This window comes from Adiantum capillus-veneris, chromosome 2 (assembly GCF_014529385.1).
Source record: "Adiantum capillus-veneris isolate H3 chromosome 2, ASM1452938v2, whole genome shotgun sequence".
NCBI lineage: Eukaryota > Viridiplantae > Streptophyta > Polypodiopsida > Polypodiales > Pteridaceae > Adiantum > Adiantum capillus-veneris.
In genome coordinates, this window is record NC_140932.1 from 149,998,520 (window position 1) to 150,018,385 (window position 19,866).

The following is a 19,866-nucleotide window of genomic DNA, read 5'->3' on the forward strand; positions in this document are numbered from 1 at the left end:
TGTTGTATCTGATAAAAATAGGACAATATTCTATATACAAAATGTTCACTCACTTTCATGATGTTTTGATTTAAGGTATTGTTATTTAATATGTTATTTAAATACAATTGTTTAAGTATGGTTCAATTATGAGGGGATTTTTATACTAAACATACACACACACATCCTCTATAGCTCTGTCTTTCACTAGCCTTCTTACATCCAAGCAAGACACATATCTTAAGTCCTTGATTAGGGCTTGTGCAAAAACAAATTTCCTAATGGAAGAAAACAAGACCACTCTTATAAATCTTGGGGTGTTTAGGTTTAAATTTGAAGCATTTGTTGGTATTTACACTGAATATTGTAACCTTTTTTTAGGTCTTCTTCAATCCAAGCTAAAAATCTAGACATTGTAGAGAGATAAGAAAAGGGAAGTTTAGAGGGACTCATCAAGCAAGGAAAATGTATAGTCACTACAAAGGTAGAATGTTTACCTTACTATCCTTATCAATTAGAGTCTAGCACATAGACATATGCACGCATGCACACACACATGTACATACATATATACATGTGTGTGTGTGTGTGTAAAGAGAGAGATGATGCAAAATACCTAGATTATTTTGTACAAAATTTTCTCCCTTTGCCACTATGGCGGCATTACGACCGGATGGGCAAAAGTCTCTCTAAATTAAAAAGATACAGGTGCTCATCCACGTGGTTGCAAATGCTTGCAGCCACTATGGATGGTCCTCTACGTTCCTCTTTGAGGTGCCAATGGGGCCCTTTTCCTTACTCCATCAATTTCTAATCGGGAGCTTCAAAAAAAACCTCAAGTAGAACACAAGTCTGCACCCTCCTTGAACTGAGAACTCCCACTCACACTGACTCCTTGAAGTGTGGGCGTGTGAAGGGCCAACATATGGCATGTTTTCTTTCAAGATTATTATCCCCCCTTTGCTCCACACCCTTCTTCTAGATCTTTCTGATCCTCTGCCACGATGATGACATGATGGGGCAGCTGGGGATCACAGCAAGTGGGCGAGCATGATAGTTCCATAACTACCAACCTGCGCACGCGCATGCACACACACAGTTGGTCACTTTAATCTGCCTAGGTTGCTTCCTTTTGAATTCACACTCTCTCTCTCTCTCTCTCTCTCACACACACACACACACACACACACATGTATCACTATGAGTGGGTTCTTTCAAGCATAAACCCTATAACCACACCCTTACTCTCACATGATACACTATCTTTGATAGTTTATGGGACTTTGGAACCCTTTACCTAATCTAAGCCATTACTTTGGAACCCTTTATGGGGCTGTTGATTACATTGTCTTATAGGGATCTTCAAAACCTTCCCCCCCCCCCCCCCCCCCCCCCCCCCACACACACACACACACAATTGGTATGTTTATTTTGCATGGGCTATTGCTTCTAAGATTCACTCACACTTCACCCGTACTTTGGTATCAGTAATGTTGTCTGATGGCTATAAGGATCTGTGAAGTTCACCTTGACTAATTAATCTATATCATGGACTCTTGCTATTGAAGCCTAAACCTGGATACTCCTGGCTCAAACTTTTATAATCACAATACTTGAACCTGGCACTATCCATTGAAAGACCTACCTAAATAGTTGAACATCAACTCACTTGTTGTTGCTACTGGATCTTTCCCCCTTGTTGGTACTATCTATGCATGACCCTTTAAGTAGCAAGGGCTCTCTTTCGGGCCAAACACCTGTTTGGATTATAGTTCTTGGGTTTTTATACATTAGGTAGAATGCACCCCTAAGCTCGATTGTACTGCTATGCAGTTGGTGTGAACACTACCTAAAAACTTACTTTTAATAAATACTTTTACCTGGATTTATTTATAAAATATGGCTAATTATACCTTCCTTTAGAGCGTGTTGTACTGCGCTTTAATGGCTCTATCCCACAGTTTTTCAAGGCGTCCAGGAGTAGTTATGGTGCATCTATTCTGGCTTTTGCATCAGAGTTGACCTCAGGTTTTTCATCTACCCCCCATTCCCACATAATTCTTACTGTATACATCTCTGAAGCCTGGTTGATACACCAACTATGGTTGTCAACTCTCTGCAACAACATCATAGGTTTCCTCTCCTTATTAGTTGGCCACTCGCCTTGCCTTGAACCTTGCACTGAGAAAATCTCTAGGATCTTCTTGGCGGGCCTGGCTGCCTTGATGCGCTATAAAAGAAGATGAGGGTGATTACTTCCCCTCACTTAGCCTTGTTTAGGTTATCGTTTACCTTCTGGTAATATAAGAGAAAGTGGTACCGTGGGTAACAGTGTGGGTTTTTCTCCTTGCACCATGGAGATTTTTGTACAACAAGTTGCTACATAGGGTTTTTTATATGCATAATTTTTTCACTATGGTCGTCTACATCAACTGTAAAGTACTTGGTCATGCTACTGGAAAAACATATGTACTCTATCATTATTGGTTTATTTGCAAGGCTTTTAGCATAAAATGAAAGGAGGTGCGTGATTTTCTTACTGGCTCACTAACTGCATTAATTGAAATTACTGAGGCATTATGGGAATCTAATGGGATAAAGTTGGTTTCTCCTACCTGCATTGGTCAATGCCAAATTCTATTGATAACTAATTACTGTGGAACTGTGGTGGTTGTGGTTTGATTTGTTATATTGATTAGGGAAGCTGCCTTTACTGAAAATGGTTTTTCCTGACCACTTAGTTAACTCAATTTAGCATCGGACTTTGAATATTGTGCACATAATGTATAAGTATACGACTTTGAGTTGTATACAATCTGCATGATATTGTTATCTCAGCTTTCTTTTAATTTTTCACTTTCTATAAACTTTTGACTTGATTATTTGTGGGGGGATTGTTAAAGAAATGTTGGCTCCGTCCCAGGTTACCTCCCAGAATTAGGTAAAATGTCCCATTTTTATGATGGTTTGGTGTTGATCTAATAGCTACTAGGTATTTCAACTAATCCTCGGATTTACATTTTTATGAGAGATGCTTCTCCTCCATTTGACAACAAGCTTGATATTGTATATTCTCACTACCATAGGGATTACACTTTGAATGAATGGCTAGTGTGGCTATGGTTAATGTGATTAACTGTGATTTTGGTATGGCTTAACTGTACCAACAGGTTTTAAAGCTAAATCAAAAAACGTTGGCCTATACTAAGTATAGCTGGACTCATTTACTGACTCAAAGATCTAGTTCTAAGGGCTTTAATATATTCTAGAAATAGGATATTGCAGAACACGGCTTCATACTTTGGCTTTTACTAAGGGTTCTACTCGATAGATTTTTTTTGTGGATTAGGGTTAACTACGGCTCATAATTTTCTTGTGGAGCTAAGGCTCTACTACCTCCCTGTACCTCTGGACGAAGTTGGATTCTAAAAAATCTAAATTTTTGGCTCGAATTTTGTGTCCGGGCTTGGCATTATTGCCCTGATGATACTTTTTTAGATTAGGTATACCAGTATAATGTTTTGACCCCGTGCATTTTGGACAGGTCTAAACAACATTTCACTTCTTGTTGTTGACTGTTTACTGGCTTGGAATGTTTCATCTCTTAAAAACTAATCAATTGGATTACATGGATAAAACCAATTCTTACGCAATGACTAAGCCTATACTTAAAATTAGTCTGTTGTATGGTTTTGACAGTTAGTGAGTAAACCATAGATGGTTTAAACTTAGATATGATCAAATCATTTTTTTGAAGATTTTTCATTACTAAATAAGAACATCCAAAAAAAGTGGGGCTTCATGGGTGATTGAGACACTTGGATCAAAAGGGGTGATGGCCTTCTAATTAGAATTTAATCAAAATTATTATATATAACTTTCTTTAAAAAAATAGGGGTAACTAGGTACTTTTAAAAACCTAGTATAAGAATACTACTTGGATTAGAAGGGGTGATGTCCTTCTAATCACAAGCTTAAAATGAAAATTTTATAATATATTTTTTGAAACACACAAGTATCATTGTGACAACATCATTACATTTTTTTTGAACAGATACTTGGTGAACTAATCTCTTCATGGATGGTAGATATAAGGTTAAAAAAGGTTTTAAGTAGGACATGGATAACAACTGATAGGTTCGCTAACACCTGTAATACGTATTCAAGGCTAATAAATCTGTTGTCGTGGATGCAGGTGAGGACTCTATCTTTACTTAGGATCTTTTTTTGGCTTGGCTGCTATCCGTCACCGACCTAATTGGCCTCTGTCACTTTAGTATCGGTTGCTTCCTTTTTTTTTAATACATAAAGATTACTAGAATGATGCCTCCTTCCCATTGTGATGTGTAAAAATGAATAAAAGATTGAGTCATTTTTGTGCTATTCCTTGTACTTTGTCTAAAGCGAGCTGTCTTTTGAACTGATATGTTCTTTTGTGGTCTAACATTAATTTAAAATAGCAACACACACACACACATACACACATATCACTATCTACTAGGATTTGTTTTCTTTCAAACTTGACCATGTTAAGGCCCTTTCTGTTGGCAACATATTGAGACCTTGAACCCTTAGCCTAATCCATTCTTGGGTTACTGCCATTCTAGTGAAGGAAACTACCTCTCGGTTCAAATAAGATTTTTCCAGTTCTTGGGTGTGAGAAAACCCCTATGGATTGGGTATTAAAAAAACTCATGGTTATCTTACTATGGCAGGGAAAAAACCTGACCCTTGTTGTTAATAAACACCCCACCCCTGTCTTAACCTTTCGTGGGTACTCAACACTTTGTGCTCTTTTGTGGTATGATGGCTCTGTCATAATCGTGTATACCGCATTTATCCCCCTTGGCAAGAATTTCCTATCCCCGATGCTGTGTGAAATCCTCTGTTGCCTTCACACTCTCACACAGTCTCTCTCACCCGCATCCACCATCACTATACACTTGCTATGGGGATCTGCAGTGGCTCACCTTGGCTTGCCCTCTTGGGTGCTGTTCGAATCTCGTTAGCAGATTTGGTAGGGATCTCTGTCCGACTATCGATGGTGGCTCCTCTAACTAAAAGGTCAGGGAAGCACTTTTCCCTCACTTAGCCTTGATTGTGTGTGTGTGTGTGTATGTGAAAGAGAGGATTGAGGGTATGTGAAAGAGAGGATTGAGGGTGTTTCGTTACTATGGCATCAAAGTGTTTGAATACGTGTATCCATGGAGATAATCGAGCATGACACTACTTCTCACGTTGGTGCCTTGCCCTACTTGGGTATTTTTCTGTAATGAACGCCCTGATCTTGAGTTTACTAGCTTATTGGTTTTTCTGTCGCCATTAGCATTTACTGTGATTCTATAAAAAAATGTGTATGTGTCCTAATAACTCTTAACTGATCGGATTCTTTCTCCTCTTGAGATGGAATTTCGTACGTCGGGACTATGTTTTCTAACGTTGTAAACAATTTACGTCTTGGTTTTAATTAATGCATACTGCTTTGATCTACCAGTTTTTGAGGATTAAATGAATGAGCACTTTCTCTCCTTGGGTTTTTTGAGGCTAGTGATTGAGCAATATGTAGCTCCTTCTGATGACATGGTTATGCAGGAGAAGGATCAAGCCATCCATACTTTGTTAATTTGAAACTCAAGTTTTCTAGTAAAAAATAAAGGGTAGGAGGACTAATATTTTTGTTAAAATTGATTGGTTTTTACTTCCCTTGGGCTGGAAAAATAGACCATAAGTGTGGCATAAGATTATCAAAAGAGTATATTGCTTTACTAGCTTTAATATTTGGTTCCTTTTAAGAATTAGTCGTTCTGTTTATGTAGAAAATGTCTTTTTTCTCATACAAACTCCTTTAAGATCTTTTTTGGGTCTGTACTTTGTCGATTATCAAAAGAGCAGCCTAATTGCCATGTATTTTTTGTATTTTTTGTAGGGATTGCAACGGAAGTCTTTGGTTAAAGAAAAACCGTTGTAAAGGGAAGTCTTTGGTTAAAGAAAATCGTCATAAAGTTTTATGTTCTGTGGGGTTTTAGCACCCACCATTGGTATCTTTGGTGGGCACTAAAACATTCACGATCACAAGTTACCTTGCTTAAATAGTAAGTGGGATGTTAAGAAATCATGAAAAGTGATGCAATTGGTAAAAATAGACTTTTAGTGCCTTTAACCAAAAGAAGCTACATAAACACATAAACTCAAAGATCTATGGGACAAATATAGGGTTAAAACACTTGGATCAGAAAGGTAGTGGCCTTCTGTTCTGATCAAAGCTTAATATAAATAAACATTAAAGTTTTTTAAAAATTAAAATAAATAGTAACTTTAATTTATAACCTATAAACTTGAATTTTAAAGAAGTAATGGATTTTTGATTTCAAGATAAAAATGAACCTAAAAAAACTAAAGAAAACACACCTTATACTTAAACAAGTATGTGGCCACGATTTTGGAAGCAGCTCAAATTAGGGGGGATCTTCGGAGATCCGTTGCATAACTAGGAAGTAAAAAGCCAGGCGCGTGTCATGCGAACGAGAAAGAAAAAGGCACTTGTGTCGGCCAAGACGCAAGAGAGAGAGAGAGATATATATATTTTGTCGCTGCGCTATCGTGTTTAGGCAGGGAAGGTGCAGGCGAGGAGAGGTGTCAGCAGGAGGACATCGCAGAGCAGTGGATGCAGAGGGAGGAAGGGTGGTGTTCAACTGTAGAGATGGACGAGCAAGTGCAAAATCACGACAGTGAGGATTGGGCAAGTCAGGGAAGGGAAGGAGAATCACAGTGCAGAGCGAGATGTGCAGCCCCCCCCCCCCCCCCCCTCTCTCTCTCTCTGTGTGTGTGTGTGTGTGTGTGTGTGTGTGTGTGTGTGTGTGTGTGTGTGTGTGTGTGTGTGTGTGCGCCTTTGTCTCTAGTTTTGAGACGCAAATCTGCGTGTATTAGTTCTGCGGGCATGGAGTTCAGATGGCGCAGCCTATTTCTGTGATTCTCTGTGTGTGTGTTGACAGGACTGCTGCCGCAGGTTAAAGGGGGGGGGGGGGGGAGGCTCGAAGCCGAAATGACACGCATGCATTGCCTCTACCTTAGATGTCAGTCTATCTTAGATGTTTTTAGTCGCGAACGAATCTTGAGCCTTAATTAATTAATGAAAGTGCGACTAGACCCATTATGTTGAGCCGAGATAAAACAACGCAATGGCTTTTTGGTCACAAAAAGACAAGTAAAACTCCAGCAGAGATTCACATTTATTTTGGATAGTAAGCTTATGTTTTAAAAAGGTTGTAAAATGGACATGGATAATAACTAGTAAGGTTCCACGACACCCGTAATACATATTCAAGGCTAATGAATCTATTGTCTTGTTTGCATGGATGTAGGTGAGACTACCTTTTCTTAGGATCTTTTTTGGCTCTAACTGTTGTTCGTCATTTACGTACCCTTTTTCACATTAATGACAATCATTCCAAATTACCCCATGGACAAAAAGACTAGATTGATACCTCATTATGACATTAATGTACATAAATGAATCAAAGACTGAATCATTTTTATGCCAAGTTTTCTTGTCCCTTGTCTAAAGCAGCTGTCTTCTCTATTTGTTTTGTCTCTGTATGTGAATGCCTAGGTGAGCCACATAGCACCCCATTGATAAGAGTGAGCAAGACTTGATGTTGGTGGTGGATCGCACAAGCTCGTGATTGATTAATTTCACATAGACTTCATAACAATTGAGCTTTTTCGTTTCTCATGATAAAACATTGCACATGATGTATGTGTGTGTGTGTGTGTGTGAGAGAGAGAGAGAGAGAGAAAGAGATTGAATACTTTTGTACATTTATACATTTTTTGTATCTTCGCTTTTCTCTCACTAGTTACATTCTTTAGTGGCATAAAAGGTGGGCAACTTTTATTTGTAAATAACTTGTTAAAAAGACATGTACTCAAGATCTTGTTCAACTTTTAAAGCCTTATTGCCTCAAGCAATGTAGATAAATGAAAGTACAATGGGTTCACATGGAAAATGCAAACACAATCAATCAAGAGAATGCAAGCACGAGGAGGAAAATTATACAAATTGGGTTGCCAAAAATAGCGATCGTGTGGCAAGGGAGTGGCATGACTAGTTGCGAAGTACCTTGAAACATGGGGAGGCGATTTGAAGATGCAAAGGAGTGAATTATATCATTATGAAATGTGGCCATTAGCCCCACCTAGAGCAAGTTTGCAATGGTGGAGTCCTCACAAATTAGGACAAAGTGCTAATACTTGAGATCTAGCTTGTAATGGAACCAAGAGACCGTGCGGCTGTCGATGATGTTGGTGGAGACGAGGGTTTGCTCGGCAACTCCACGGGCGAAGGCAAAGTCACCGGTGCCGCCGACGATGGGGGCATATTTGATGGTGTCGGTGGCCACGTCGATGCCGAGCAAGCTGAGGGTGCCATTGTAGTGGGCGGTGGTGAAGGAGAAGGTTTGGACAAGGAAGAGGGTGAGGATGGATTGGCCGGTGTTGCCATACCAGCCTTGGACGTGGCCAATGTTGAGGGTGTTGTTGAGGGAGGGGGTGGTGGTGAGGGGATTGTCGAAGGTGTGGATATCCCCGAAGGCAAAGGATTGGTTTTGGTCGGGCGAGGCGGACAAAATGGCGGTATAGGGGGCCGGGTTGTCCACAAAGCTTCTGTTTTGGACGGCGATGTACATATAGAACTCAATGTGGGTGGGCTGCGTGGCGGCCGAGCTCTCCTGCACCAATATGCCCGGTATAGAGAGAGAAAGCGCCACCGTCAGAGCTGCCACTAGGAGCTGCCTGCACTCCATCGCTGCGTGTGTAAGAGAGAGAGAGAGAGAGAGAGAGAGAGAGAGAGATTGAAGAAGCGCCTTTGTGGTCTGTAGTGTTAGACCTGCTGCCTGCCATTTTTATATGAACAATTATGAAAAGGCAGTCTCTTCTTCTGGCGGGACGTCTCACCAGCCACAGCAGAGAGAGAGAGAGAGAGAGAGAGAGAGTTGGAGATGGGCTCCCCACACCTTCGCAGCCCGACTTTTGCCGTCTGGTAAATGAGATGTAGCGTCATGCACAGGCCTTTCCCGTTTACCACCCGTACCGCTTCTACCACTGCGATTGAAGCTCCAGCTGATCCAGGCCCTTTACGCTACGTAAGGAAAGGCAAAGCATTTTGACGCGTCAAGAACCTGGTTTCTAATAACGAATCCCGTCTTTTTTACAGATGGCAAGCATAGGGTTAACCGGTCGGCCTTGCCGTAAAATCTTGGTGATGGAGTGATGTCATATGTTGACATATAGTAGTAGCCTCCCGACACTCACCTTCTTGGGATGCCTTGCATCAAAGTGTACCTACGATTTGTAGAGGTTATGTCGAGATAGATTGGGAATGTGGTGGCTATCCGTAATTGAGAGGAATTGTGATCATAGACGCAAATTGGTTGCTACATATGAATATCGTTGCAAATTGTATATCTGGCTAATGAAATTAATCCCATATGTTACTTTTTAGTTGCCCCTAGCTTTTGACTCTATCAGCACCTCAAGGAAAAATTGAGGTTCTCTAGAGACATGATTGTTGTTGGGGTAAAAACAATGTGCTTCTTTCTTACTCCGGTCGGACACGTCAGAGATGTTTGATCGTCCATCACTTGCACACATCTTATTCTTTATAAGGTAGAAGAATAAGGGGCTCTCTTACACATTGTGATGAGTTGCTCCATCCACATTCTATGTTTTCTCACTCTCCCTTCTCTCTCTTTGCACACGCACCACATTCGTGCACTCTTCAATTGGCATTAGGGCGGTCTCTCGAGAGACGCGATTTTTGAACACTATTGGTGGATCACACGTTTTTACAAGACACTTTGACAACGATTTCGTGCTTCAGTTCATGGCCTTTGCGGATGAATTTGCAAATGGTTATGGAGCATGGTTGATGCCCATTGTACATGCATTTCAACTATTACTTTTAAGTATTGGTGAGCTCTCTTAAGAACATTGTTTCCGCATTGATCAGTTTTCAAGATTGCACCTCTTTCGGTGCTTGTTTATGCACGGAGACATTGAGTGTGGATTGCAGTTGTATGCACATTGTGGAGTCATTTTGGTGTGTATACTCATTCATATTGAGTAGTGCTATGGTTTATGGTTTTGATTCCTCTTTTGAAGACTATAGAGGTTGAGGTTTATTCCCACTTTGCCATATCCTTTTAGACAGTGTAGACATCCTTTTAGACAGTGTAGACAGAGAAGAGAAGGGAAGTTTGGAGGGACTCATCAAGCAAGAAAAATGTATAGTCACTACAAATGTAGAATGATCACTTTATGATCTTTATCAATCAGAGTCTAGCACATAGACATATGCATACGCACACACACATGTACATACATACATACATATATATACATGTGTGTGTGTCTGTGTAAAGAGAGAGATGATGTAAAATACCTAGATTATTTTGTACAAATTTTCTTACTTTACCATTGTGGCGGCACAACTACCAGAGGCAACAAAAGTCTCTCTTGATATAAAAGATAGAGGTGCTCATTCACGTGGTTGCAAATGCTTGCAGCCACTATGGATGACCCTCTACCTTCCTCTTTGAGGTTCCAATGGGGCCCTTTGCCTTCCTCTGTCAATTGCCAATGGGAAGCTTCGAAAACACCTCAAGTAGCACACAAGTCTACACCCTCCTTATGCATGCGCGCACACATGTACATACATACATATATATATACATGTGTGTGTGTGTGTGTGTGTGTTTGTGTGTGTGTGTGTGTGTGTATAAAGAGAGAGATGGTGTAAAATACCTAGATTATTTTGTACAAGATTTTCTCTCTTTTCCATTGTGGCAGCACCACCACCAAAGGCAACAGAAGTCTCTCTTGATTTAAAAGATAGAGGTGCTCATCAATGTGGTTGCAAATGCTTGTAGCCACTATGGATGACCCTCTACATGCCTCTTCGAGGTGCCAATGGGGCCCTTTGCCTTCCTCTGCCAATTGCCAATCGGGAGCTTCAAAAACGCCTCAAGTAGCACACAAGTCTACACCCTCCTTGAACTTAGGGCTCCCTCTCATGCCGACTCCTTGAAGTGTGGGAGTGTGAGGGGCTAGAAAATGGCATGTTTTCTTTCCAATTTAGTTTTCCCCCTATGCTCCACACCCTTCTTCTAGCTCTTTTTCTTTTGATCCTCTTCCACGCTGACGACCGGATGGGGAGTGGGCGAGCATGAGAGCATGTGCATCGAGCTCAAAAGAGTCCAAATTTTTTGGTAGGACAAGAAACACACCCGTGTCAGAGTTTTTGCTTTATCATTGCATATGACGAAGTGTTTCTCTTCTGTGGGGGTGTTAAAGGGGATGAAGAGGTGAATATAACGTGTGTCCGTTTAGGGACTTTCCTCTTCTCTATCTGTTTTGCCTCTGCATGTGAATGCCTAAGTGAGCCACATAGCACCCCATTAATAAAAGCGAGCAAGACTCGCCGTTGGTGGATCACACAATCTCGTGGTTGATTTCTTAAAGCTTTCACATAAATTTAGGGACAATTGAGCTTTCTCATTTCTCATGAAACATCGCACGTGTGTGTGTGTGTGTGTGTGTGTGTGTGTGTGTGTGTGTGTGTGTGAGAGAGAGAGAGAGAGTGAGTGAGAGAGAGAGAGAGAGAGAGAGAGAGAGAGAGAGAGAGAGAGAGAGAGAGAGTGTATGCTTTTGTACATTTATACATCTTTGTATCTTCAATTTTTTCTCACCAGTTACATTCTTTAGTGGCATAAAAGGTGGGCCACTTTTATTTGTGAATCTTATTTTTATATAAAAAAAGGTTGAAGGGAGGCTACACATGGCTACATTTTCATGCAACCATAGCCTCCCTTATTCTTTTCCTGATGCTGCCATGGCTAACTGGCTGCCAAGTTGGCACCTCTCTAACCCTTGAGCTACACGCTTGTGTGCTATCACCCTTGAGTTGTAGGCTTCTTGCTCTATACCACCTGGAGTCGTGGGAAGAGATACTACTCGATTCCTCCTTTGTTGTCAGTGGAGAAACACTTAGTCATATGCAATGATAAAGCAAAAACTCGGACACCAGAGAAACGGCAAGAGATAACCCGCGATGAGAGAGAGAGAGAGAGAGAGAGAGAGAGAGAGAGAGAGAGTCTACCTATTTATATGAGGCTGCAAGGCAAGCTACGACTGAAGGGATTAATTCTAGAGCAAGTGAGGTCACGGGGTGGGTGCTGCCTAGAGGAGCTGATAAGCGTCGAGTTGCCTACACCGGAGCTATGCACATGCTTAACACTAGAATGGTAACAGGACACTTTTATGTCCTTGGACACTTTTGTGTCCTGTTAAGTGACCATTTTGCTTGAATTATTTGAAGAGTATGAAAATGAATTTCTAGGTGCTATATATCCACAAAGTTGCCTTATGAGCTGAAAAAAACTTAGCATTTTTTTTTGAGTATCGATCTCACCATTAACCTTACTCTTGCACAACATTTTTGAACCTAAACTGTGTGAAAAAACGGGTTCTGTTTTTGGCTTTTTTTCAATTTTTGGAAACTATACCACTCTAAACTTCATGTTTGTGAGGTTTAGATGGCTAGAGGTTAGGCCTCCATAGTTCTCAACATGTTTTGATGCTTGTAGGGAGAGCTAAGTGTTAAAATTGAAAGTTATGACCAATTTATAAGAATTGCATAATCCTGTTTTTTTGGCCAAAATTAGCACTTTCATGATTTTTTTGGTGACTTTCTTGATATCCAAATTCAATTTTGATTGTGTAAGTGTAATGTATAACATAAATCTAATCGTCCTTGAGTTTTGGGGGACCTAATATGCTATATAGCATAGTATATAATGATGGTTGAGTTTTTTGATTGCTGAAGAATACTATACATTTTAGAGTAGCAAGTATAGATTTCTCAATATTGCTAGTTTCTTATGCCAATTGTGTGTATTTTGTAGGTAGTAACCATATCTAATCATAGACTACAAACTTGGCTAGATATTGAGTAGCTTTTATGGGTTTCTAGAGGTCACAATGCTAAACCCAATTTTTTCATGTTTGTTGTATTTAGCACTTTATCATTGCCCCCAAGGTTCCAATTGTAGGAGATCCATTATCCTTTTGACATGCTCCATGGCTCCTTTTGAATCAAAAGGCCCAAAGGAAACTAAGAAAACATGTATATAGTACCTGTATTGAGCGTGACTACAGAAACTTTGATGATAGGTCCGCAGAATGGCAAAAATGCAACTTTTTTGTACCTATTTTCTTTTACCAAAAAAAAATTAGTGAGGTAAAAGCAACCATATGTTTTGGTCACCAACCCACTGAAATTAACGGGGCATTTTATCTCATGTCCTATAAAAATCCCCAGTCTTATTTATATGCAATCAACCGTAAGAAATTGCTGTTTTGGGCAAAATGCACTGGTCCATCAACTTTGGAGGCTTGTAGTGACCAAGGGATGAGAAAAATTACAAGTTTCTCATTTTTTCCATATGTAGTAGTTATTGAACTATAAGCTCATGAAAGGATTTTTCAAAATGAGTGGATCTACTATGGTTTTGGAATTTTTTCCCAAAACCCTAAAAGGACACTTTTATGTCCTGTTAGGTTACCATTCTAGAGTTAACCTTTGTGCATGTTGGCCGCCTCACTCATGTGCCTGTCAATGGGAAAATATATGCCACTCCCCGATAGGTGAGACTCTCTCTCTCTCTCTCTCTCTCTCTCTCTCTCTCTCTCTCTCCGTGCAAAACTACTAGGGATGTGCTTGCATCCGTTGCCGCTTTACGCGTTTGGACATCAAGCTGCATTCCAACCAAAGATGTCCACCTTTCATAATCAACTACAAGAATCCAAAGAGTTTCTACTCTGCCATAGCCAACAATATTACATTCATTTTACAACTTTGTCATATGGGGCATTGGCTGAAGGTTAATGGGGTGGACAAGCTCTCAATAATGCAAGATCATGGTGCATATCCAAAAGCGTGCAAGTGAGGCCTTTGACATGTAGATCAATTTTTCTAAGCCAGCTAGCAAGCCAATAATACACATATCAAAGGGTGGATTGTTGCACACAATGTGTACGCCAGAGGGGCAACGAAGCAGGACATGCATGCAAACATAGGGTAGCACAAATATAGCTGAGGTAGCTAGCACAATCGTAGGAATGAGCAGCAAGCAGAAGGGCAGCCATTGCCGATTGGTGAAGCGAGTATATGTGGGAGCTAAACAAAACCTAAGTCTATTGTACTCCCACTAAGACTCATAACCTCTCAGTTGTAAACCTACAAAATTTGAAGGAATTTTGTAATTATAGACAAATTCCCTTTAGAGTTGTCCATATGTAGGTTTCCCAAGTTTTTGGAAAAAATATTTGATCATAGGTGTAGATATAGGCACGGGTACTGGCAATGCGAGGTGAGGCTTGCGGACGCACTAAACTACAACAATCATAGGAATGGACATGATGCGTACAAGGACATAAGGAGCTGGCTGTAGTTCGTCGATGGGAAGGTTCTCTCTCTCTCTCTCTCTCTCTCTCTCTCTCTCTCTCTCTCTCTCTCTAAAGTTGTACTACTAATGTTAGCAAGATTTATTACCTCACAACATAATATTCATCTTATTGGATTGAAATATCCCCTTTTATTCAAAAAACTATAGTGAGCCTTGAGATGCACTCAACTTTTTGAAACTTTTTGCTTTACCAAAGAGAAAAGGGCACAGTTAAGACTCTAAAACTTCACGTCAAACTTCAAAGAATTTGGATGTTTTTGCTATAAATTATATATTTTTTAACTACTTTTGTTCAAGCAAGCTCTTGGTGTTGATAGTTGTAGTGAACGACTATAACCACATGGCCTCCATGGCAAAAGAGAGTTGTTACTAAACCTGCATTTAACAAAGATAAAACTCTCTTGATTTTAAGGGATAGATTTAAAGAATTTGGTATTGCTCAAGCAAGCTCTTGATGTAGATAGTTGTAGTACAATTTCGTCAAGGTCGTTGGTTGGCGGGCAGGCGATCCTGGCCTTGCATCAAGTGTCAATTTTGGAGCGGAATCACTGCAGCAACCGACGGATTGACGACAGTTCAGCAACTGTAATTAATCATCATCAACCTCCCAATCATTACGAATGATTATATGCCCCATCAGCGGCCGTAATTAATCATCAACCTCTTTTCGATCATCGCCAATAATTTTATGCCCTGTTAGCACTCGTAATCCATGAACCTCGTCTGTGTGTGTCCTCTGAAATTAAACACTGTTGCAGGTTGTCCAACACGCATTGAGGCGCATCAGCAAGCGAAGCATCAATTCAGAACTAGTGTGCGGCTCTGCAAATGTCTTTTAGCATGCAAGGAGCTTGGCCCGCCTCCCAACGACCCTTGACGGTCGTGAATGGACACTTAGTGTCCATTCACTCATAATACCTGCTCCCCCATGGCTCCCGGCCTCCGCCGGTCGCCAAGGGGTCACAGGTATTATGAGGAATGGACACTAAGTGTCCATTCCCTACCCCATAACCACACTCGCATGTACTAAAGATAGTTGTAGTAAAGGGCCTTATTACACTTGCATGTAACAAAGATATAGTATATAACTACCTATTCAAATTGTCCAGAGGCATAGTTATTGCCAATTATCTTGATTGTGCTTCTAGATCTTAGGATAGCTAGGGGCGTCCACCCTTTCAACTTTTGGTTGACATGCCATGTCTAAGTGTGGGGGAAACAATGGGTATGCTCTAGGTTGGGCATTTGATTCAACATAGGGAATTCTCTCCAAAACTGCTCTCCTGTGATTGCATCTTAAACGTATGTGGCATTATGCAAGCGCTTCCATATGCAATGTAATCATCAAAAGATATAATGTTAGCAAGGGGATATAGAAATGCAACGTTATTGGCAAGAAATGTGGTTGTTATTTAAATCCCTTTGAGTGTGGTTCTGTGAATTTCAATCCATTCACTTACATATGTACATATGCTTATTAGCCCTGTGGAAAACCATGTTGGCTATTGATGGCTCTATTTGTTTATAATTTCATGGCAATAGGATAATTGGATGTTTTGTAGTAGCTAAAAGAAATTCTCAAAAACCTATATCTGGATGAATGCCAATGTGAAACAATGGAGAAAATCAATACAGTTTTCTAATTTATCGTATTCTATGCTAAGTGATTGTGATAGGAAGAGCCCTAGCTTTGGTAGGGTTTTCTCTGGCTTGCTAGGTGTAGCACTTATGGTGTGGGACAAATCTGCTTGGAAAACATGCGGGAATTAAAGGTTCTATTATTTATGTACACTAAAAACGTATTGTGAGGCTTGCATGGTTGCTTCTTTTGTAGTATTGAAATGAATTGACCTTATTCTATGGCAGCACCGCCCCGGAGGCGACGGGAGTCACACTCGTCACTTGTTAAAAATACATGTACTCAAGATCTTGTTCAATTTTTAAAGCCTTGTTGCCCTAAGCAATGTATATAGATGAAAGTACAATGGGCTCACATGGAAAATGCAAACACAATCAGTCAAGAGAATGCAAGCATGAGGAGGAGAACAATACTAAGCTAGTCGCCAAAAATAGCGATCGTGTGGCAAGGGAGTGGCATGACTAGTTGCGAAGTACCTTGAAACATGGGGAGGCGATTTGAAGATGCAAAGGAGTGAATTATATCATTATGAAATGTGGCCATTAGCCCCACCTAGAGCAAGTTTGCAATGGTGGAGTCCTCACAAATTAGGACAAAGTGCTAATACTTGAGATCTAGCTTGTAATGGAACCAAGAGACCGTGCGGCTGTCGATGATGTTGGTGGAGACGAGGGTTTGCTCGGCAACTCCACGGGCGAAGGCAAAGTCACCGGTGCCGCCGACGATGGGGGCATATTTGATGGAGTCGGTGGCCACGTCGATGCCGAGCAAGCTGAGGGTGCCATTGTAGTGGGCGGTGGTGAAGGAGAAGGTTTGGACAAGGAAGAGGGTGAGGATGGATTGGCCGGTGTTGCCATACCAGCCTTGGACGTGGCCAATGTTGAGGGTGTTGTTGAGGGAGGGGGTGGTGGTGAGGGGATTGTCGAAGGTGTGGATATCCCCGAAGGCAAAGGATTGGTTTTGGTCGGGCGAGGCGGACAAAATGGCGGTATAGGGGGCCGGGTTGTCCACAAAGCTTCTGTTTTGGACGGCGATGTACATATAGAACTCAATGTGGGTGGGCTGCGTGGCGGCCGAGCTCTCCTGCACCAATATGCCCGGTATAGAGAGAGAAAGCGCCACCGTCAGAGCTGCCACTAGGAGCTGCCTGCACTCCATCGCTGCGTGTGTAAGAGAGAGAGAGAGAAGAAGCGCCTTTGTGGTCTGTAGTGTTAGATCTGCTGCCTGCCAATTTTTTATGACCCACTATGAAAAGGCAGTGTCACCAGCCACGAGAGGAGAGAGATAGAGAGAGAGAGACGGAGCAGCTGTACATGTACCGCTCACCGCTGTGAAGTTTTGGAAGGAAGAGAGAGAGAGACCGCTCCCGACATCTGCCGTCGGGTAAATGAGATGTAGCGTCATGGACACTGCTCCAGGTGCCCTCTGCGCTACGTAAGGAAAGGCAAAGCGTCGAGAAGCTGGTTTCTAATAACGAATTCCGTCTTTTTTATTCATTTTCAAAAGGCAAGCATACATTTTTTTTAAATCACTAAGAAGGGGTAGGGAATGGCCCTCGTGACCATTCCCTCTAATGCCTGTGACCCCTTGGCGAGCGGCGGAGGCCGGGAGCCATGGGGGAGCAAGCATTGCAGGGAATGGTCACATGGTGACCATTCTCGGCCGTCAAGAGTCGGGGGGAGGAGGGCCAATACGCATGCGACGCTCGATGAGAGGCTAGAGGGTTGATGACACCCGATGACAGTGGGACAATGATGCTGCAAGTCAACTCCTTGTGGCCCCTGCGCTAGCCTTCTGCAGGCCCCACCACAACTAGCATCACGTCACTTGCAAGGAGTTGCTCAGTTGATGCCAGCCACCGACTCAGTGACTCACCTTGTTTCTTGCGCTGAGTGCAATCATTGGAGCGCACATGCAATTATTTCGAGGGTTGACTTGCCATGCAATCATTGGTTATGATGATTGGCAATGATTGGAGGAGGAAGGCGATAATTCCGCATGCTGAGTTGGACACCTAATATTGGTCGACTACACCTCTGAAATTTTGCATGCTGAGGTGGCCTGCATCCGACAGCCCTGCAAGCTTATTCTGCTCAGTAATGGGCGAGGGATGGACGGCCAGGATAGCCTGCCCTCCAACCCCCGACCTTGACGGGGTGGACACGAAGGTCTCTACGATTTCAAAAAGTTAACGGGTTGGCCTTGCCGTAGAATCTTGGTGATGCACTATTGTTGATGTGTTGTTGCTATTAATTAGGTCTCCCCAATCTCAGAAAAATAAAAATTCTGGCAAAACATATTAATTAAGTGCATAAGTGTGAGGTTAGAAAATGAAAAGACATATGAAGTGGAAAGTCAAAAGAAGTATGAAGGTGACAAATCAAAACACCTTGTGTGTCCATATAAAGAGATGTTTCTCTTTTCCTTTATTTTTTCTTTAAGGTTTTCTTCTTTTTAAAGTGTTCTCTCTCTCTGTCTCTCTCAATGTTGTATCTGTCCTTTCTAGCTAATACTGTTGCAGATCTATGTGCTTCTTCATTGTCCGTTTGCTATGTGCTAGACTAGTGTAATATTTTTGTTGTTGTTGTGGGAATCTTTGAATTAGGAATACCTTTGATTGCCAGTCAAAACCCATATGTACGTATAGTATATTGTAGTATAGTCTCCTGGACCTCACCTTGTTGGGATACCTTGAATCGAAGTGTACCTAGGATTCAAAGAAGTTATGATGCGATAGATTGGGAATGTGGTCGCTATCCGTGGTTGAGAAGAATTGTGATCATAGTTGAAAATTGATTGCAGGTTGGTCATCGCCATCTTCCCTAGCTTGTTACTGAATTTATTTGAATAGCATTCGGGACATTGCAAATTGTATATCCGGCTAATGAAATTAATCCCATATGTAGCTTTTTAGTTGCTCCTAGTTTTTGACTCTATCAGCACCGGCTCAAGGAAAAATGTAGATTCTCTAGAGACATGACTGTTGTTGGGATAAAGACGGTGTGCCTCTTACCCCGGTTGGACACGTCAGAGGTGTCCGATCACCCATCACTTTTACACAGGTTATTCTTTATTAGATAGAAGAATAAGGGGCTCTCTCACACATTGTGATGAGTTTCTCCACCCACATCCTGTGTTCTCTCGCTCTCTCCTTCTTCCTCTCTGCACACATACATTATTCGCGCACTCTTCAATTGACATCAGAGCGGTTTCTTGAGAGACGGTTTTTGAACATTATAAGTGGATTACAGGTTTTTACAAGACACTTTGACAGCAATTTCGTGCTTTAATTCATGGTCTTTGCGGATGAATTTGCATATGGTTATGGCACATAATTCATGCCCATTGTACATGCATTTCGGTGAGTACTTTTAGGTATTGGTGAGCTCTCTTAAGACATTGTTTTCGCATTGATTAGTTTTCTGGATTGCACCTCTTTCGATTCTTGTTTATGCATGGACACTCCATGGATATACGTTGAGTGTGGATTGCCATTGTATGCACATTGTGGAGCCATTTTGGTGTTTATACTCATTGACATTGAGTAGTGTTATGGTTTATGGTTTTGATTCCTCTTTTGGAGACTACAGCGATTGAGGTTTATTCCCACTTTGCCATATCCTTCGTTGACAGGTTTTTGTCAATTTATAGTGATTGAAGGATTCTCCCAATTCGGTATCTTGAATGCAATTTATGGTTGAGAATTTTCATTGAGATTTTTTCTCA

The 19,866-nt window shown here is 41.4% G+C and overlaps 2 protein-coding genes across 2 annotated transcripts; both read left to right on the plus strand.

Moving 5' to 3' along the window:
* The first annotated feature begins 7,879 nt into the window (after positions 1–7,879).
* Positions 7,880–8,826, plus strand: LOC147463845 (uncharacterized). Its single transcript, XM_086491598.1, has one exon. The coding sequence runs from the start codon at positions 8,247–8,249 to the stop codon at positions 8,760–8,762; it is 516 nt and encodes a 171-aa protein (XP_086347724.1). The 5' UTR covers positions 7,880–8,246; the 3' UTR covers positions 8,763–8,826.
* A 7,603-nt stretch (positions 8,827–16,429) lies between these two features.
* LOC147463846 (uncharacterized) lies at positions 16,430–17,354 on the plus strand. The gene has a single exon (XM_086491604.1). The coding sequence runs from the start codon at positions 16,765–16,767 to the stop codon at positions 17,278–17,280; it is 516 nt and encodes a 171-aa protein (XP_086347730.1). The 5' UTR covers positions 16,430–16,764; the 3' UTR covers positions 17,281–17,354.
* Positions 17,355–19,866: the final 2,512 nt, after the last annotated feature.

Excerpts from the sequence above, each read along its gene's own strand:
- LOC147463846 (XM_086491604.1), top strand. The coding sequence starts at position 16,765 with ATGGAACCAAGAGACCGTGCGGCTGTCGATGATGTTGGTGGAGACGAG.
- LOC147463845 (XM_086491598.1), top strand. The coding sequence starts at position 8,247 with ATGGAACCAAGAGACCGTGCGGCTGTCGATGATGTTGGTGGAGACGAG.